The sequence below is a fragment of the Oreochromis aureus genome, linkage group 20 (genome assembly GCF_013358895.1).
Source record: "Oreochromis aureus strain Israel breed Guangdong linkage group 20, ZZ_aureus, whole genome shotgun sequence".
Taxonomy (NCBI): domain Eukaryota; kingdom Metazoa; phylum Chordata; class Actinopteri; order Cichliformes; family Cichlidae; genus Oreochromis; species Oreochromis aureus.
The window spans coordinates 18,846,129-18,865,403 of record NC_052961.1 but is presented as its reverse complement, the minus strand read 5'-3'; the positions used below and the strand labels follow the sequence as shown (position 1 = coordinate 18,865,403).

General features: G+C 41.4%; 5 protein-coding genes and 2 non-coding genes across 7 annotated transcripts; 4 read left to right on the top strand and 3 right to left on the bottom strand.

The window, feature by feature from the left end:
• Positions 1–1,672: 1,672 nt before the first annotated feature.
• On the bottom strand, positions 1,673–3,126 carry LOC116330810 (EBP cholestenol delta-isomerase). The gene is made up of 5 exons (XM_031753253.2): positions 2,972–3,126; positions 2,515–2,815; positions 2,353–2,389; positions 2,143–2,273; positions 1,673–2,043 (listed from the first exon to the last, which is right to left on the bottom strand). Exons 2-5 carry the CDS (start codon positions 2,810–2,812, stop codon positions 1,823–1,825), a joined length of 687 nt encoding a protein of 228 aa, XP_031609113.1. The 5' UTR covers positions 2,813–2,815; positions 2,972–3,126; the 3' UTR covers positions 1,673–1,822.
• A 490-nt stretch (positions 3,127–3,616) lies between these two features.
• On the bottom strand, positions 3,617–3,688 carry trnah-gug. The gene has a single exon. It is a non-coding gene; the product is annotated as a tRNA-His (tRNA).
• A 408-nt stretch (positions 3,689–4,096) lies between these two features.
• trnae-uuc lies at positions 4,097–4,168 on the top strand. The gene has a single exon. It is a non-coding gene; the product is annotated as a tRNA-Glu (tRNA).
• A 319-nt stretch (positions 4,169–4,487) lies between these two features.
• Positions 4,488–7,012, top strand: ccdc115 (coiled-coil domain containing 115). Its single transcript, XM_031753252.2, has 5 exons — positions 4,488–4,740; positions 5,057–5,160; positions 5,257–5,369; positions 5,447–5,611; positions 6,382–7,012. Exons 1-5 carry the CDS (start codon positions 4,621–4,623, stop codon positions 6,582–6,584), a joined length of 705 nt encoding a protein of 234 aa, XP_031609112.1. The 5' UTR covers positions 4,488–4,620; the 3' UTR covers positions 6,585–7,012.
• Positions 7,013–7,679: 667 nt separating this feature from the next.
• Positions 7,680–11,967, top strand: si:dkey-109j17.5 (zinc finger BED domain-containing protein 4). Its single transcript, XM_031753229.2, has 5 exons — positions 7,680–8,255; positions 8,550–8,807; positions 8,937–9,196; positions 9,290–9,893; positions 10,150–11,967. Exons 1-5 carry the CDS (start codon positions 8,106–8,108, stop codon positions 10,990–10,992), a joined length of 2,115 nt encoding a protein of 704 aa, XP_031609089.1. The 5' UTR covers positions 7,680–8,105; the 3' UTR covers positions 10,993–11,967.
• Positions 11,968–13,648: 1,681 nt separating this feature from the next.
• Positions 13,649–15,654, top strand: apobec2b (apolipoprotein B mRNA editing enzyme, catalytic polypeptide-like 2b). Its single transcript, XM_031753248.2, has 4 exons — positions 13,649–13,985; positions 14,767–14,947; positions 15,042–15,385; positions 15,513–15,654. Exons 1-3 carry the CDS (start codon positions 13,702–13,704, stop codon positions 15,381–15,383), a joined length of 807 nt encoding a protein of 268 aa, XP_031609108.1. The 5' UTR covers positions 13,649–13,701; the 3' UTR covers positions 15,384–15,385; positions 15,513–15,654.
• LOC120435411 lies at positions 15,637–19,210 on the bottom strand. Its single transcript, XM_039604990.1, has 8 exons — positions 18,349–19,210; positions 18,151–18,268; positions 17,895–18,049; positions 17,696–17,797; positions 17,182–17,247; positions 16,952–17,011; positions 16,580–16,651; positions 15,637–16,421 (listed from the first exon to the last, which is right to left on the bottom strand). The coding sequence occupies exons 1-8, from the start codon at positions 18,563–18,565 to the stop codon at positions 16,357–16,359; spliced, it is 855 nt and encodes a 284-aa protein (XP_039460924.1). The 5' UTR covers positions 18,566–19,210; the 3' UTR covers positions 15,637–16,356.
• Between the last annotated feature and the right edge of the window lie 65 nt (positions 19,211–19,275).

The window sequence follows — 19,275 nt, the reverse complement described above, 5'->3', positions numbered from 1 at the left end:
TTATAATTGAGTGATTTGTATATATTAGTGCTATTTCTTGAAATTGTAAAATCCGTAACATATTGTATTGTTTAAAAAGGTTAGTCTGTTACTGTTGCTGTCTTGGAGCAACTGTAACCCACATCATTTCCTTGGGGATTAATAAAGTATTCTGATTCTGATAAGCACTGGAGTGAGAAGTATCATCAAGAAATTGAAAGAGGTCCACACACAAGGCCGGGAGAGGTATGAAACTGAAGATTTTACTGACTCTGGAAAGAAAACTAGTGAGAGATGTTTCTGAAGATCCCAGAAAAACTGACAAGACACTCGTGAATGACTTAGCCAAACTGGGAATTTTAGTCTCAAAGAACACAATTAATAGAGCCCTGAACAGGAATCCACTGTGCGGTTGCCACCTTCACTTCTGCTGAAGAGACTGAAGAATGCTAAGGACTATATCTGGAGAAAGATTAGTAGCACATCCTTTTATTAGAGGAGACAAATCTCTTTGACACAGAGCTCTGTTTGAAGAAGGGAGAGGCTTACAACCCAAAGTACATGATGTCCACAGTGAAACATGGTGGTGGGAGTATTGTTGTGATTGTGCTGGGATGCTTTAGTGGACTTTAGTGGTCTGGAACGGGAATTTCGTCAAGTTGAAAGGAATCATGAAGAAAGAAGGACATGTAAAGGTTTCAAAAGAAAACCTCAAGTAGTCAGAAAACTGGGTCTGGGATATCACTTTGTCTTCCAACACAGCAATGACCCCTGAAAGAACTACTTCCAGAAGTAGTTCTTTCCACAAAGCCCTAATTCTACTGCAAATCGATCAAATATGAAGGAGGTTGGGATGGCTACAAGAAATGACTCCAGCAAAAAGGATACACAGTTGACTGTTAGCATCAGTCTCATAATTTTCATACTGATAATTTTTGGTTCATGTGAAATCTCTTCTTCTTCCGTGGTTCACACCACCCTCACCCACCTGGAGCAGAAGAATTCTTACATCCATATGCTCTCCGTGGACTTCTCATCTGCTTTCAACACAATGATCACACAGACACTTGTTGATAAATTACTGACTCTTGGACGGAGCGCTACAGGGACACCTGTATCATGAAGGACCCCACTCACCCAGCACACTCACGCTTTGTCCCGCTCCTCTCAGGCAGGAGGCTGAGGAGCATTAAATGCCACCAGACTGAGAAACAGTTTCATTCCAGAAGCTGTGAGACTTCTCAATGCATAATGGACAAGAACTGTTATTGTAGCACCTTAACACTACTGACACCACCACTTTATCAATGCTGGTCATCAGCCCCTTTTGCTGCTACATTTCTATAGCCATAGTCCATACTGGTACTCAGGTTGTTGCTGTTTTTCTATTATGTTTTATTTATTTATCACTTTTTAAATTCTGTTTCTTCGTTATTCTGTTTCTTTTCGCTCCGGGACCGTGTTTTGTTCCACCTCATGTAAACATGTGATGCAAATGACAATATAGCTTCCTTGAATCATTTTGTTTCCGTGCGAAAAGCAAAATTATGTAATAATGTAAGTAATCTAATCCAAAATAAAATGTGTTTGTAAAAGCTGTGTTTTAATGGGAGGGGTGATAAATCTATCTTCATCTGCATCATAAGGAAATGTTCAGTCTGATCATAAAAATTTGAAAAAATACAGAGAAAAATGAAAGTGGTCCCATGTGGTTTATTTTGCTCTTCTCAGAAAAGAAGTTGCCAAGTAAAAAAAAAGAAAAATCAAGAAACTATTACTTTGCTGACATTCATACTGATAAAGTCTCATAATGACCCCCCCCCCCCTACACACACGCACACACTCAGTTCTTCTTATTCTTCTGTGACTTTGTGCTGTCTGTTTGCCTCTGGGCTGCTGACAGATGTTTCCATGCATCCAAAATGAGCGCCAGCGGTATGACGATCCACAGGGTATTCATAAACACAAAGTAGAACCAGAAGTAGATTGGATGTCCCAGCTCGCTGTGGGCGTAGCCATCTCTGTGCTCTGTGAAGAAGTAGAGTACCGCTCCATATGCCTGGCCTGAGTCAGGTTACATGAGAAGACAAAATAAAGCTATGATTAAGTAACAATTTATTTCCTTCTGAGGTTGACATGAAGATAGCTTCTGTCCCGTCTTACCTACTGAAATGATGAGCTGCAGTAGAAATCTGTAGGGCTTATTGGTTAAAAAGGCATAAACAGCCCAAAAGCTGAATGGACCCCACAACCAAGCAGTCACAGTCTCCATACAAACAGTAAAGTTATCAGCACTAGAGAGAAAAAAAACATCAATTGCAACTTTTTTATAATCATTTTTATGCACAAAATTGAGAGCAGAAATGAACTTACATTGCATATCGACTGTCTCCCTTGCAGTACTCTTTCCCTGTGAGAGAAAAACATAAAACACATTGACCAGATTTTCCACACACACACACACACACACACACACACACACACAAGAGGTAGGTTATGCATTTTTCTAAACACATGTTCTCTGTTAGTACTCACATAGCTGTGACAGAAAGCGCTGATCTCCTGGAATTATATCATAATATAGCGAGAACCAGCCCTCGATTACACAATGGATGAAGCCACAAACAGCAAACCAGCACACAGCCAAGCGCCTCCATGCGCCCAGCCTGCTGGTGGCCTGCCCGGTGATCAGCCAGGTCACCAGCATAAACAACCCAGACACAGAAAACAGAAACACCAGAATCTCTGACATCGATCGATCGTTGGCCACATAGTTGGGAATTGAAAGGTCCCGTGGCCAGTAAGGATGATGAGATGCTTTAGAGGAGTCCATTATCTGTTTGAATACAGAAACATAATCAGCACTAGACTTAAAAGTGTAGAGTTAAACATTCTCTGTATTGCATTATATTACATTCTGTTCTAGTTAATTCACGCAGTTAAAAGTGTAACGTTTTATGTGAGAAGCTCATCAGTGTGCTTTTATCCTTACCGTAGATGCCACTAAATGGGTGTTCAGCTCCACAGTTAATTTGACTTAATGCACAGTAGGTCAAAGATTGACTGCTATCTAACATACCCGTGCACATAAACTCAAACGAGGAACACTGTGCCTGGGGGCCGTTACCTGTTGATCACAACAGCCAATCAAACATCTTTAAGCATAGAGCTATTGCACATGAGATCTACTGGTTCACCGATTGGCTCTTCCTCTCGGAACATGGACGTTGTCTATGACATCTACCAATGAACACGTGTCTCTCACTGCAAAGGGATCAGCCCTGTTTTTCAAGGCGAAAGTCATAAAACATTTTAGCGATTGATAAAGGGTAGAAAATGGCCTTCAATCTGAAGATGCTCCACCTGATAATGATTTAGTAAGGAAATATTTACAGTTAACTTTTCACTCGCATGGACTGAAAATGACGAGAAGCAAACTCTTAAATATACAAACCTAACGTGGAGTGTACCCATGTGATTTCCGATGATGATCATTTGGTCTAAATCAGTTAAAGGACAAGACTTGTAATTACCCTAAAAACCTTACATTTTTACTTTAAAGTATGCAAAACAAAATTTTCCCTTTATGGCATAGTAAGAAAAACAGTCATCCCAAGCCGTGTCAGGGATTTATCCCTGCCGTGACCCGGATTCGAACCGGGGTTGCTGCGGCCACAACGCAGAGTACTAACCACTATACGATCACGGCGCGCTACTGGGAGACATGCTCAACTGTGAAGCACAAGCGTATATGTAACTGTGTGAGCTGCGTCATCGAACAGTGGTTTGACGTCTGGCGGCAGACAACTGTTTAAGTGACGTGGTTACCGTGTGCAGATTTGCTTTCCGTTAAAAAATAGTTTAATTCATTAATATTCTAATGTGAGTCCTGCATAAATAGTTTCTTTTTTAATACTTAGAGTCGTTTTCATCTTAGCTAAAGTAGTTTTTAAGCTATTTTTTTTTATCAGTTCTTCAGATGGTACCTGTCAAAGCTACAAAAAGGAGGAACAGTAGTAAATATTAAATGTCACTTAAATGCTAAATAGATGTACAAATAAGTCAGTTTCATACATATATCCTTCATCTATAGAGATGTATTCTCGGCCATTATCGCTCCCATATGGTCTAGCGGTTAGGATTCCTGGTTTTCACCCAGGCGGCCCGGGTTCGACTCCCGGTATGGGAACTTACGTTTTTCTTTTATGGTTTTATCAAATTTAGAGCAAAATGTTTTGTATTCATACTTTAATGAGATTCGATCATTTACTTAGTGACTTGGAAAGTCACTGACTGTAAAACAGCAACAAAAATTTACGGGAAGGGTAATCTTAACAATATCTCAATATTATTGCTTTCGTACAGCGTTTCTTCGGGTCCATTTCCATAACAGTACATAGGATTCCAGGACTCATAAATGATTCAAAGTCACACTTCACAAGTGTATTAGCGATATGTTTGGTATTAGTATTTTCTGTATGTTTCATATATGAACACGTGGTGTATACCACGTGGTTACGTGTCACATGACGGTACACGGAAGCACTCAACAGATTCTGTTCGGTTTACTCAAAAGTTGTACATCAAAATAGCGGTAAAGACTACCTGCGAAGGAGACTTAAATTGGCGCAGAGAGTTGGTATGGGTGTGTCAGAATCAGAGGAATCTTCTTTGCTACTGGACGAAAAGCTGCTTCGTTTCATGGAGCAGCTGGAGTTACTGGAAGAGAAGCGAGCCACTTTCAACTCTCTCATAGAGCAGGTACCTGTAGTGTCCTTGTTGATAAATAGCCAACATCAGACATTTAAGTTCAATTTTTGCTCCCTAAGAGTGTGTAGGTAAATATATAGAAAATAAATCAAAATGTATATGGCATTTTGGGCTGTAGGTGTTATATAATGGGAAATATCTTAGTGTGGTATATTAACAGACTTTAGGGCTATGTTGACTGTGTTTAAATTCCATAAAAAGCCATATAAGGATTTTCAAAATAAATTTACGCAAAAAAGGTTTGTAATAAAAATGCTCTCTTTTTACATTCTGCCTGTATAATTTGACATGACCATTTTCCCCTCAGGGGTGGTTTTCTATGAGCAAGGCACGATATACGATGGGAAACAAACAAGTCTCTGCACTTCAGTATGCGAGTGAGATTGAGCCACTAGTCTGTGTCCAAACTAGGTGAGGAATCAGTCATTTTTATGAAAAATGAAAAGTCTGTTGTTCACTTTAATTTGTTTAAAAGACTCTTTTAAAACTTATATTTGTATGTAACAGGACACTGGACAATGGTGAGGTGGAATTCACCACTGAAAAATGTACACAAACGTGTAGTAAAGAGTCTGGAAAAGATCAGAGAGCTATAGAGGATATAGGACCTCAAGAAGAAGGTGATGCAGTATTAAACATGTGTGTCGTTGATGTCTACTATTAACTCTGTTATTGATGACAGTATTTGATTTACAAGGTGTCAGGAGAAGAAACAGACCAAAAAGAGAGATCGCAGAGAGCACAAGTAGCGATAAAGCTCCAGCTGGAAAACGTGACCACAATGCTCAGCAAGACCCACTGAAGTGGTTTGGAGTTTTGGTGCCACAGTCTCTGAAACATGCACAATCATCTTTCAAGCAAGGTATGTTACATGCCCAAGGACATCTTAGTGTTATGGTCTCAGGTAAAACCTACTCTGCCTCAACTACGGACGAGATTATCCTTTCAACGTCTGCAAATAAGCTAGGGTCTGCTGTCGTCCGAGGAGGAAATTTCATGATCGGATGGTGAGCGCGACCGTCCGTGTGAATGCAGAGAAATTATGCAGTAACTACACATATCTGCCAGCTGGTTGACTTCACAGACGTATAACAGGAACAATATGGAGTATGATCTGGACATAAATCAGATGAATCAGTCATTGAATTTGATTCATATGTGCCAATATTGCCATCTCAAAACAATGCAGCTAGAGAGATCGCAACCACAAACACAAAAAATAAACAAATCTACAAAACTGACAATATGCATGTATAGCTTTTAGAAAAAAAATGCTACAGAGAAATAAAACACAGGAAAACTGAAAACATAAAGAGAACACGTGCAATGTAATCTGCAGCACATAAAATGCCTGTTTTATTAATGTGTCCATTATCATGTAATGCAAGACTCTAGGTATGCAAACCTTAACTCATATGCATATGAATCAAGGTTTGCTTTGTGCAGCTTGTTAGATATGAATAGAGGTTTCCAGAGTCCTGTGTATACTCACAGCACGATGGCTACAGCTTCTGTTCTATGCATAAGTAAATTTGGATATGGGCAAAGATATTTCTTGAAGGTAGGAGAAAGTTCCTGCTGTTCTGCTGCTCCACCACTCACCAATTTAATTGTTGTTTTCTGTCATTACAGTAATAGAACTGTCTGCTGAGATCGCAGCACTCCAGACTGCAGTTTTGAGCGCCAGACAGGAGCTGAAACACAGCTTGCAAAACAAGCACACTCCAGGGGAAAGGCTCAGCAACTCAGCTGGACAAGGTAGCAGACATAATACTTCTGCTGAGTCAAAGCAGGAGGAGGCTGAAAAACAGCTTTCAGCCACAGACAGTCAGTAGATTATGCTTCAGGGGCTCGTTAACTAAAAAGAGATCTTCCTGGTGGAGCTGGAAGAGCAGATCCCAGCAGTTCAAGCTCTTTCTGTGGAAATCATTGGTAATTTATTTATTTGATCTCTTTTTTTTTTTCCTTTTAATTGAGACGGATGTGTTTGTGAAAATGGTATTATTACATGTGTTGTGAAATCATGAAATGTTAGCAGAACCTGTTTAAATGTTTTCAATAAATGGCAAGCAGTGTTTTGTCATAAGGCTGCCTGTTTTTTTTTTTTGTGATGTAACTAATTACTTTATTAATTGTTAATAAAAGAGTAACTTCTTTATTTTATCAAATACAATCCATTAATAAAACGTACTTCAGGGTTGGCAGCTTGTGGACATATTTCATGGATGTTGTTTTCATTTTGATTAAATAGATTAGAAATAGATGATACTGTGTATTCTCTGCATTTTCTTTCCAGAAGTATTGCTTATGGAGCCCCAAAATGCTGAATACTAAAGTTTAAAAATATATCGAGTAATTATATACATAAAATATACAAATGAACCAACAATTTTTGAAAACGAAATCACATTAAATTAAAAAAATATATACCTCAATCATGCATTATTAAAAATGTCTGAACCTCTTTGTGTTGACTGTTACGTCTTGTATTTATAGCCTATAACACACAAGTCAACCCAAACTGCTTTAGAGACGGACACATTTACATCCCATGTCTCCGCAAAACCCCGTTTCAAAATTCACGAAAAGCTGAAAGATGTGTTTTGTTGTGTTTACAAAATATTGTGGAAAGTAAAAGTCACAGTGATTTAGTTGTCATTAAAATGCGCTCACAATTTTCACACCGATCATGTTTCATATCGTAAAACACGACATGCTATGTGCAAGTCAGTAATAAGTGTTTTATATTTCTGTGTTTTCTATTTATATTATTAACAAACCAGAGATGAAGACCTAATTTAAAATCATTTTGGGAATGATGCTGTACATCCGGAGAAACTGTTATCATACCGACATGAGCATAATTAAAAACATTTGACCGAGCGCCACCACCCTCCGATTCCAGCAGTTTCACTGGGGACAGCCGAACATTACCGGGAACTACCGAAATGGGAACCGAAAGTCCCGTTTATTGTGTGTACTTCCTGGTCCAATTATAATACTCCCTGTATGCCTCCGTGAAACGCAGCGCTTGCGTCCGAACGACGGATGGGAGCGCAGAAACAACGGATGTGGCCTCAGTGTTATTATTGATGTGTCCAGACATCCGCAGCAGACTGTGCAGCCTGATCGTGGCCAATTTTGGACGTGCGAGCGACGCAACTCCTGCTCGAAATACAATTTTTCTTTTGTCTGCGCAACTGGGAGCAACATTTGTGATGTGTGATAAGGGATTGGGAAGTAAACACTCAGGCCTGCGCTCATGATCAGAGGCGAGGTGAGATTGATACCTCGGACTCAGATTGCCCTTGATTCCAAGTTGATTTCACTCCGGAGCGGAGGAACTGTCTGCTCCAATGGCGTCAGTTTCCAAGGTCTCTATTCTGGATTACTTTAACATTGTGTTCGAAGGGGAAAATGGGAAAATCGAGTCCAACTGTAAGGCTTGTGGCACCAGGATCCAGGCGAAACGGAGCGTCACGTCCAACTTCGTAACGCACCTTAAGGTAATGGTTTCCGAATAAAATGTTACATGTGGCTGTTAACATCTGGCTCATCTTGTTCATGTCAGGATCAGCAGAAGCAGTTGGCTCTATGACATCTCTGGAGGATTAGCTGTAAAAACCTGACTGTACAGACAGTCTGTTGCTTCTCTGCAAGGAGAAACGGAGTGGAGGGGAGGGGTGGGGGGTTACCTATACCTTATCATCTCCCACAGAAATGTACTCAGCATGCTGTGTAGAGGTATAGAAGTGAACTAAGTATAACAACCTCATGCTCCTCTGTCTCTCTCCATTCAGCGTAAGCACCAGGCTATGTATGATGACTTTGTCAAAAGGAAGGATATGAAGAGAGAGGGTTACTCCTCTGCTTCCCTGCACAGTTTCAACGCCAATGGAGGGAATACCCGCTACACACTCCCTGTTAGTGCTGGAGTGGGAGGAGGAGGTGGAGGAGTAGCAGGTGGAGTTGTTGGAGGAATGGGAACTCTTGAGGGAGGAGTAGGAGGAGGCTCTGGAGGAGGGGTGACCAAATTTGACAGACATGATCCACGTCAGGTGTGTTGTAGCCCGTTAGCTGGAGCTTGCAATGTTGCAAATGTAACAGATGATTTATTGAGACATTGCAGTGAAATCATTAGCTATTTTTAAAAAGTGTAATTTGTGGCGTTTCTTTTTAAACTACAGGTTCTGATTTCTGAGGCTATAGCTAAGATGATTGTGCGTGATCTCCAGCCAGTGTCCATAGTGGAAAATCAAGGCTTCAGAGAGTTGCTTCAGCTCCTGGAGCCACGTTACACCCCTGAGCCCCAGCATTACATCCAAAGCCAACTTCTTCCAGCCTACGCCTACCAGGCCCAGCTGGCCACCCGTCAGGCCTTGGCCTCAGCACACGCCCTTAGCCTCAGCCTGGATCTCTGGAGAGGATTATCTGGAGTCACTTCAGGGTAAGGAGGTAAAACAAGCCAGAAACTACAAAATGGAAACTTGGATTGAATCCCTTTACTGAAGACTCCACTTCTCTTTCTCTTTCTCTGTAGGTACCTTGGTGTCACCTGCCATTTTCTTACATCTGAGTGGCAAATGCGCTCAGCTCTCCTGGCGTGCCTTCCACTGACTGGTGGCAGCTCTGGGAATCGCATACTTTCCGAATTTGACGAAGTATGTCACTCTCATGGCGTGTCAGGCAGAGCATTTCGTGTTGTGGCAGACCCTCTCCTGCCGACGAGAGCAAGCGGAAAGCCGTGCTGCCTTCCTGGTTTTCTGCTTTCACCTCCTCTCGGTAACGGCCAAGATGGAAATGATGAAGAAGAGGTGGACAGTAGTAACGATGTGGAGCAAGGGATCAGGAATGGCCACGGCGACGCTGGAGAAGAAGGAGAATGGGAATACACATGGGAGCAGGGTTTGGGCGTTTCTCGGGTGGACTGTTTCTCTCGCTCTCTTGAACAGTGTGTCAGGGAAGGGCTGCGCTCCTGTCCACAGCTCTCGTCCACACTGGCAAAGGCAGCCTGTTTCTACAACTACATTACCTCTGCCGTCCCACCTGAGAAGCTCAGCCAAGTGTTCGATGGTCCAGGGTTGATGATGGGGGGACAAGGAAATTTCCCAGAGGCAGCACAAGACTGGGCTGCTCAGCTTAAGGCAAGTTAAAGTTAGGGTGTGACATATTATACTGAATTTCTTGTCATCAGTAATGTCACCAAATAAACAGATTGCATCAGCTTCAAACATTTAACATGAGCAGTATGTTAAGTAGAAGGTGCACAAATAAATTGCATAATACCATTAATTCAAGGTTTACATCATGAGACTGAGATTTCACTTTCTAAAAGAATTAAATCCACAGTATAGGTTGACATCGTTAATAACTTATATGTATTTGTCTGCTTTGATAAAGGTCCTTCGGCGGCTGCTGGACTCTGTGGATTTCCTGGAGGAGATGAGTGGTCCAGGGGAACTGGGGCTGGGTGGTACAGAGAGAGCCCTGCTGAGGGAGTTCACGGACACTTTGGAGCCCTTCACTGAGGCCTGGGATATGGTGCACGGAGACAGACAAGCAGACGCACAGACAGACAGACATGTGTCTATCAGTCTCGCTCTGCCTTGTGTTCTCGGCCTCCGCAAGCATCTCTCCGAGACCTCCACCCCCCACTGCCCCTCCTTGGTTGTGGGCCTCAGCCAGGCTGTAGAGCGTCTTCTTGCGCCTATCCTGGAGAACCCCCTCTACATCACTGCCACCACCCTGGACCCCCAGTTCAAACTTACTTGGAGCAGTAACCCTGACTGGCACAGACAAGTTATCATAGAGGAGGTATCCAAACACTCCACAGCCTCCAGCCCCGTAAATCTCAACACAGACCTTCATCCACAGTCCCACACTCCTCCTGCCCCAGCTCCATCACCGATCTCCTCACTTTCTCGGCCCTGCAAGTTGTTCTCTTTCATCAAGCAGAGACCCACAACACAGGCCAAGAGCCTAGAACAGGAATTGGCTATCTACCTACGTGAGGAACCCACAGACGAGGAGGCTTTGCACTACTGGCGACGTAAAGCTATTGACTTCCCTCTGCTTGCCCAGGTGGCCAAGAGAGCTTTTACCATACCTGTTTGTGGTACTGTGGTGGAGAGCATTTTCACTACAGCTGGACGCTTTCTGCTGCCAGAGAGAGGCTGTGTCTTACCAAAGAACCTGGAGACGCTCATCTACCTCAAAGCCAACTACAGATTATTATGGACTTAGAGCTCTTTCTTTACACTTGCAGTAAAGTAACTTCTTGGATTCTAACCTCTATACCCTTCTAAGGGAAACTGAGCTAGCACGATAACATAATCCTCATACTGCACATGATTTCATATCAGATAGAATGAATCACCAAGAAGAATTTCAGAGCTGCAACTCATTTTAATCCTCAAGATCGGTTTTGCCGGCTACAGTGGGCGTGGATGGCTGTCTGCTTACCCTCGTAGCCTACAGACTATCGTACCACATGCTGCGGACTGAGTTTGCTGGAAGCAGATCAATACTAAAGCATTTACTTTGACATTATTTTGCCTGATCAGGGTCTCCAGACAACCACAGATCTCCCTCTTTCTCATGTATCCATCAGTCAACACTGAAAAACCAACAATAACCAGCTAGTCACGTTTTGCACACTGTAGCAACTCATGTTTTTTTTTAGCCTTAGGTTGTGATTCATTATTTCGATGCTATTTTTAAAGGAAGACATCAACTGCTCAACAGTATGTTAATGCACCGTTCAATCTTTGTTTTAACTATGTGTGTGTGTGTATGTGTGCCTCATCACTGGGAGATGATAATAAATTAGTTTCACTTACTTTAACGCTGCGGGTGTGTGCAGTTTGCAGATGTCAGTGAATGCACATGTCCTCATGTGACACGCTATTTTTTTATATATTTATCTTGAAGAAGACATGGATTGTTCTTCATATGTATCATTTTGACCCTTATTTATATCATCCTCTGTCAATCCTTCAGAGGAGAGGTGAATTTCATTTCATTTTTATTATCAGCACTTTTCTCCCCCCCTCCCTTTTTCAATTTCATGTGAACTATGAGGAAGTGAAATGGGTTTGACCCCTGTGTCTGTCACAGAAGACTAGCAAGGAATGACTGTTTGTGCCATGGCAAAGATTTTTCTTTGTCGAACTTCACATAGATATTTTAAATAATTTTGCAGAGCATCCCTTTGAAGGAAAACAGGGAATAAAGTAGTGTGTGTTAGCCTTTTTTTTTCTTTCTTACTCTGGGCTGGGCCTGCAGGGAGGCTGGGTAATTGCAATAATTCCATTACAGTTAAATTTGAGTCAGCAGGCAGGCAGGAGTCACACACACCCCTTCCCTCTTCCCTTCTCACAGGCAACAAGCCTCACAAAATCTTATTTCTAAGGAACTGAGAAATAAATGGCAGGGCTGCATGCAGCTACTGTACATTTGTTCTATAATACCGCATTAAAGGCACGAAACGCTTCAGTGCCTCAATTAAGGAGCTATGATCAATAAGGTAACCGTAAACAACAGCATCAGTCAGTTTCAAGATGAATCCCTGATATAAGTGCTGTCACAAGGCTTACATCTATTTATTATTATTACTTGCAAAAAAAGGAAAAAAAAACCCTAGTGTAACAGTTTTTGTTTTTGAAAATCAATGTGCTAATCTGTGGGCGATACAAAGAGATCCCCCTCATAGATCATAATTATCAAAGATTGCTGTGATCTTAATGATTATCACCCCGGGACGTCTCTGGATTTAGATATGGAACTAGATATCTGTGTGGACGTGCCACTGTGTTCATCTTTGAAGCGTGTGTTTTCCCAGCTTTCCATGGGTGTGTTGTTGTTGTTCTTTGTTAGTATATGTGGAGCAGCTTGAAGCACCCACCTCCCCCTTCCCTCCCCAGCTGTGACAGCTCATCCATTTGAGTTAGACGACCGGGCTGGGATGCAGCCCTATTGGTAATTGCCTCTGAAATGAATTACTTGGCAGACAGTGAGACCGGGGGAGGGGGAGGAAATTGTAATTGAACTGCCCCTTCACTCCCTCCCTCGCCCTTATACCTCAAGTTATTACATCTGCAGTGCAGAAGGACATTTTCCATCCGCACACAGACACACAAAATGCACACACCCTTACAAAACCAATTCTTCCCTCTCCCCTGCACGATGGCCTCAGCAAAGCACCATATTGATGCAGGGTGATTTCATAGATTGATTGTTCACGGGCACATGCACACTAGGCCACTGCACACTCTTGCACTCTTATTCATAGCACAGAGACAAACGCTCTCTTACACATGGAGTTTGCATTTGCTTGTACTGCTCTGCTCCAAATACTCTCCTATTTGAGGTGCCCTTTAGCTGGCCTTCCTAATGCCTAATGGGCTGCAGGACATTGGAGTTGGCACAAACAGAAGCGGTGTTTAGTATCTTGAAAGCCCTGGTTACCCCGTACACACAGACACACACACTCAGCCAAGCAGTGTTATTAATAACCTGCCTGTTGCTGGCCTGCTGACAGTTAGAAAGCCTGATGGATTGAAAAGCACTCGTGCTTGAGGCAGCACATTTGTGCACGCTGCACGGTTTGTCTTTCATAAATTTGGACATTGCCTAAATTATGGAAGAAATTTAAGTCTCGTCTTGTCCCTTTCACCATACCCACACACTGGCAGTCAGTCCTGTTTTGTCATTTGGCCTTTTAATAGCCAGGGCACTGTAGGCGGGGGAGTTAGTTAACTGAACCACCTACCCCCTACCCTGGTCAGATATGCACATGTTTTGACTCCAGCCTTAGCACACAATAGGTGCTATTTCTGTAATGCACTAGGGTCATGACTCCACTTATACCCTCCACCCCTCCCCATCTGTCTCTCTCTCTCTCCTTTTCACCCCTGCTCTTCATCTGACACCGTCACCTATTTGCACAGAATCATGGCGGACAGAAACAGCCGGTTCAGCGTCAAGAGGAAAGAAAAGAAGGCGGAAAGCAAAACGAATAGTGAGAAGGACAAAGAAAAGGAAAAGGTGAATGAGAATATGGCAAAAAAGCCAGAAAAACCCCAGAAGAAACCAGAGAAGGTCCCTGAGCAGCCAAAGAACGATGAAGAGAAGAGGAATGGGGAAAGTGAGGGGGCAGCAGGCGCAGACGCAAAAAACAGTGATGAAAATGGGGAGTTTCAGCCTATAGAACTGCCTCCGTTTGAGATCGTCACAGGGTGGGTAAAATTTACTGCGTAAAGGAGTTCAAAACGGTGTGTCCCACTAACCTGTTTTAGCCTTTAACACAAGCACATTTTGACTGGCTGACGTTTTATCTTATAGATGAAGTCCTTTCTATGTATAAGTCATATTGTTCAAAAGTGCATGTTCTTTACTTGATTTCAATGAGACAGGAAAGTAGTGACTTGCACATGCTGTTATTAACATAGTGGTAAGAATAGGGATGAGTCATGGAGTGAACACTGAAGCCGGCCCCAGATATATCCCCCTGCCTAGCATCTGTTCCCTGTATCTGTCCTATGACTATGTGCTGTCAAAGCAAAGAGCCATCAACGTTATATGAGATCTATTTTGTGTGATCCATCTGGCTCTCCTTGTGCAGTATAACAGTAGATTATTAAGTCCAAGCAGATGGAGTTTGTGCTTTACTAGCCAAGCCATAAAGAAAAAGAGCCTGGCAGATTCACAGATGGTATAGGTTCTTTAGGCCATAACGTTCAGTTGTTGACTCTTTATTTTTCATTTTATTTATTACGTTAGTTTGGATCATCACAAAATGAGCAACCCGTGCTTAGGCAAGCAAGTGAACGTCTGCCCACCTGGAAAGTTATTCGTGTCACTTTTTCTCACATTGCACTGTCATGAACCACAATGAGAGAGGACAAACCTTTTGACCCTAATGATGAGAGCAGTTTGTGCCAATAAACCACTTCCTTTTACATTCACTCACAAGGCAAAAGGGCATCTTTGTTAAAACTCACACTTTTACTCTACCAGGGAACAGATGAGCCCATTCTACTTCAAGTTTCAGTTCAGGAATGTGGAGTACTCATCAGGGAGGAACAAAACCCTCCTGTGTTTCAGAGTGGATACAGCAGGAGGCAGCGCAGAGCCTCTGAAAGGTTACATGGAGGACGAACATGCCACCGCTCATGCAGAGGTGGCCTTCTTTGAACAGGTAATGCCATTTTGCCCAAATGTGAACTCTACGTTTTCTCATTTCTAACTTCATAATACAAATTAGACTCAAACCTCAACTCCCACCACTGTAGGTGCTCCCTAATGCCTCTCTAGAGTGTGATGTCACATGGTATGTATCATCTAGTCCATGTGTGGCCTGTGCAGCCAAGTTGGCCAGCATCCTCCAGCAGCGCAAAAAGCTACGTCTTTGTATATTCTGTTCCCGTCTCTTCGAGTGGGAGGAGCCAGAGATAGTTGAAGGGCTTAAGGGTCTGGTGAGAGCCGGCTGCAAACTGCGAATGATGAAGCCGTCTGACTTCGTGCATGTGTGGGAAACGTACGTGGAGAAGGAGGATCAGAGCTTTACACCCTGGGAGGATTGTCAGGAGAACTACAACTACTATGTGGAAAAACTGGCAGATATCCTCAAGTAGATGTGAGTCAGTGTGTGTGTTGTGTATGCAGTGAGCCACCATGCTGCTTTTGGTTCATCACAGATTTTTTTATAGATGGTAACTTGGTTTTCCATGTGGATTTTGTCCTCTTTCTTGTCACTGTTACAGATGCACGGGACCTCCCCACCGACTGATCCACAAATCGCACTACTTGTGAAATTCCCACTGGCTGAATGCGTGTTTCTTGCAGTCACATGTAAACGGTGCAGAATGTTGTTAGTTCACTCTTGGCAACATTTTATACTTTTTATTAACGCAATTCATGTGGACACTTAAAATGCTTGAATTTTTACATAAATATATCAACTAATCAACATCCAAGTGGTTAGAAAACAAAGCAAGAAACAAAGAACAAAAGTGACATTCATCGTTACAGTAAAAATAAACTTCGGAGAACAACACAGTTTATGTTACATCTGCTGATATCTGCTGCTTGAATAAATTCTCCTCCACGTCATCGTACATGTAAAATATATACAGCAACTCAAAATGAACAGTGATTATAAATGATGTTCAGCTCATAAATAATGTTTTTTTCTATTTAACAGTGCCTTAAAAACCAAATTCATTCAAACAATGTGAATTAAACGATGCATAAATCCTCAACAGTTTTGTGCTTTTTGGTCATGTGTGTATAAAATATCTGTTCATGCATATTTTATGAAAGCTGATATGTTTATTTTTTTCAGTAGCTGGTTTTTTAAAAACTCTACCTAGCCCTGAAGAGTTTCCAGCTGTCGGGTCATGACAGAGTACTTCTTAAACGAAAACCTTTTACATCAATCTTAATGATCTTCAGCTGAGTTTCAGATTTCCTGTGACAGCCACATCACTATATTGCACAAAGATGTTGTTTTCTGGTGTGCACTGACCATTAAAGCCTCACAGAGCTGAAGTAAGTCTGCTGACTCATTGATAGGCATGTTGTTGATGCAAAGACTTCTTCATTGGCTCATTTTAGAAAAGAACTCAGCCCACCGTTGGTTTCTGTTGTTTCCTGGTTGTCAGTCGTTGCAGCTAAAGACATAAAAAGGTTTGTTGAAAAAACAAAGAAATTGTGTTTTATGTTTCTGTTTTAGAAACGCTGACACAGGATCATCATCATCATCATCATCATCGTAGATTTAAAAAATAAGCTCATTAGGAAAGTGCATTTGTGATTTAAACTTTATTACCTTGGTCCTCCTGCTTGGTTATAGGTAAGGGTGTTGTTTCATTGCAAACTGTGCCATTCTCCTCCTCTTCTTCTGTTCAGATGGATTAAGAAAGAAAAGAATCAGCATCTTTTACGACAGCTGAGCACTTATTTAAGTATATCAATCACATTTTCTCTGCTTACAGCGGTTTTCTTACTTTTCAGTTATATTCAGACTTACTGCAAAATATGACATTTAAAGGAAGCATTTTGTTTCTCCTAAGGAAGTGATGTATTTCTCAGTTTCCTCATATTACATAGTTACAAAAACAGCAGATAAATCAATCATGATAATGCCTTCTTCGAGAAAGGAGTTATTTGCTTACTCATTACTAGATTTATTTATTTTTACCTTTAGCTGGTGCATTCAGAGAGGCATCAGTGATGTACTCAACCAGTGGACACGGTACATCTGCAGTAAGAGGAATAAAGAAGTTAAATACAGGAAGTCACACCTAAACTTTAATGTGCAAGTCGGTAGTTTCCCAGACTTTCTTTTTTTTGTTTTTTGTGGTGGGCTCTATCTACAGCGTACTTGGAAAGGACGACCAAAACCACGTCACTGACATGGTGTTAACTTACCAGTTATCTTTAGCTCAGCCATTGTCGGAAACAGATTGACCTCTTCCATTTTGTCATCACGACCATCTGTGTGAAAATTAACAGCTCATGTCATTGTGATACTTGTATTGATTTTGACATTTATATAAACTGGGTGTCACCATAATACTGTGCTAACTTTTGGATTCCACTAACCCTTTGAGATAATAGTTTATCTTTAGCTATAAAATGATTCACTAACTTACTGGTACTTTGTCTGTTTTATAATGTTGAGTGGGAGAGATGCCTGCTATACCCAAGAAAAATACTTTGAGAGCAGTGAGAGAGTAAAAGTGCAGGCTGAATAGATATAAAATTTTGTGCACGTGTCAAACCAAATGCAGCTGCAGATTTAGGTGCAAATCGTTTTTCTAAAGGCTTTTTTTCACTCTGACAGACACTTCAGTTTGCCCACTTTCATTCATTCTAAAAGTTATGATGTTGGTTCTCACAGAATTTTAGAATTTGCACAGTCAAAAAGATAAGAAAGCAATACTTGGTTTGCGGAAGACTCTCAGGGCCACGCATCCTATAAAGACCGCGGCGATACCAAAGACGATGCAGCCAGAGATGGAAAGAAGCACCCTCCTCTTTAAAACTAAACATTAAAACAAAAACAACACAAAGCACAAGATTAATGACAGAATATTATTTTGAGTGGAGATTCATAACTAGCAGAGCTCAGTTATACTTACGAAGGTTCTTGGTCTTGAAAGAGTCACTGGATTTTGAGTATAAGGGTCTCTCATCAGCATGTGCACGGCAGGTGTAAGTACTCTGGTCTGGGTCATTGCTGGGAGTTACTGCATGTTTCTCAGAGAATGAATCGATTTTTCCCTCCTCTTTGAGCCTATTAAAATTCAGTTTATTGAACATCTGCATTACTGCTGAATTTTCCTAAAGGGCAGAATCTACACAGGGCACTAATTATTATGAACATTATTATATTACCATGTGTAATGCGTCCAGTTGTGCGTGCTCTCCTTTACTTCACATAATAGAATCAAGCTATCAGTGGAGAAGACGTCTGACCAGCCAGTTAGCAGGACTATAGAAGCCTTTGGGCGCTCTGCAATAAATGCAACCAAAAAGTGAATAACAAACATTCAAAACCAAAAGAATCAAACAAGGAAATTTTAAAAAACGTACCTTCAACTTTGAGCTTCACTATGTTACTTAGTTTTGAGATCTCTGTTCCTCTGCTAACTTTGCATTTATATGAACCAGAGTCTTTTGTTGTCACAGAAGTGATGTTGTAATTGTTTCCAGGTAAGACCAACTCCTTGTCATCTTTGTACCACAGATACTCCCATCCAGAGGAAACATTAACGTGACAGTTAAAGGAGACGGAGTCCTCAGAGTGCATTAAATTATGTGCTGGATTCTGCTCCAGTGTGACTGTTGGTGCATCTGAGGGTTGATAAGAATCAACAAGAAGAGTTGTACAAGAGCACTGAAATATAAGTCAAACTGCATAGCCTGATCTAAAGGTAGGATGACCATTAACTATTCTGCACAGCTTTAAATATCTGTTTTCATAACAAGAATACTTCTCTGCCAGGATGAAAAAGCTATTTTATTTGAGGTAGTTTATTATCTTTCTTGTCGAGTTACAGGATGTTGCTGCTCCATCCCTATGATGCTACAGTAAACAACATTTCTTACTGTATTTTTTTAAAGTGTAAATATAATAATGACTTTACAGGACTTCATGTGAATTAACAACTGGCTTTCTGAAGACTTTATCACCTTTGAATTGAATGAGGTTAACATGGGTGTTTGTGTTTTTATGGCTTCTCTAATTTTCAAGCCAACCTTCCCCCTCTGGTATGATCTCATACTGAACATTGCATTTGTAAACGGGTCAACACTCTCATAGTCTAACTGTTAGCAAGAGAGTAAACAGCCTTACATTTGCAACATTTTAAACCTAAAAATTACAGCTAAAACAGAAAAACTGAAAAAGACAAGTTTCAATGAAGAACTGTGTCAAAAAGAAGAAGAACAAAATCAACCAATGTATTTTTTAACTTTGCATTCAAAGGACACGTTTTCTCCAACGTAAAGCTTTTTAGC

Coding starts and splice junctions, on each gene's coding strand:
- ccdc115 (XM_031753252.2), top strand. CDS start 4,621: ATGGGTGTGTCAGAATCAGAGGAATCTTCTTTGCTACTGGACGAAAAG. Junction 4,741..5,056: donor TCAACTCTCTCATAGAGCAG/GTACCTGTAGTG, acceptor TTTTCCCCTCAG/GGGTGGTTTTCTATGAGCAA. Junction 5,370..5,446: donor TATAGGACCTCAAGAAGAAG/GTGATGCAGTAT, acceptor TTGATTTACAAG/GTGTCAGGAGAAGAAACAGA.
- si:dkey-109j17.5 (XM_031753229.2), top strand. CDS start 8,106: ATGGCGTCAGTTTCCAAGGTCTCTATTCTGGATTACTTTAACATTGTG. Junction 8,808..8,936: donor ACAGACATGATCCACGTCAG/GTGTGTTGTAGC, acceptor TTTAAACTACAG/GTTCTGATTTCTGAGGCTAT. Junction 9,197..9,289: donor TTATCTGGAGTCACTTCAGG/GTAAGGAGGTAA, acceptor CTTTCTCTGTAG/GTACCTTGGTGTCACCTGCC.
- LOC120435411 (XM_039604990.1), bottom strand. CDS start 18,565: ATGCACTCTGAGGACTCCGTCTCCTTTAACTGTCACGTTAATGTTTCC. Junction 18,050..18,150: donor AACTGGACGCATTACACATG/GTAATATAATAA, acceptor GAATTTTAATAG/GCTCAAAGAGGAGGGAAAAA. Junction 17,798..17,894: donor TTTCAAGACCAAGAACCTTC/GTAAGTATAACT, acceptor TTTAATGTTTAG/TTTTAAAGAGGAGGGTGCTT.
- apobec2b (XM_031753248.2), top strand. CDS start 13,702: ATGGCGGACAGAAACAGCCGGTTCAGCGTCAAGAGGAAAGAAAAGAAG. Junction 13,986..14,766: donor CCGTTTGAGATCGTCACAGG/GTGGGTAAAATT, acceptor TTACTCTACCAG/GGAACAGATGAGCCCATTCT. Junction 14,948..15,041: donor AGGTGGCCTTCTTTGAACAG/GTAATGCCATTT, acceptor CCACCACTGTAG/GTGCTCCCTAATGCCTCTCT.
- LOC116330810 (XM_031753253.2), bottom strand. CDS start 2,812: ATGGACTCCTCTAAAGCATCTCATCATCCTTACTGGCCACGGGACCTT. Junction 2,390..2,514: donor GCGCTTTCTGTCACAGCTAT/GTGAGTACTAAC, acceptor TTTCTCTCACAG/GGAAAGAGTACTGCAAGGGA. Junction 2,044..2,142: donor GCAGCTCATCATTTCAGTAG/GTAAGACGGGAC, acceptor AACCTGACTCAG/GCCAGGCATATGGAGCGGTA.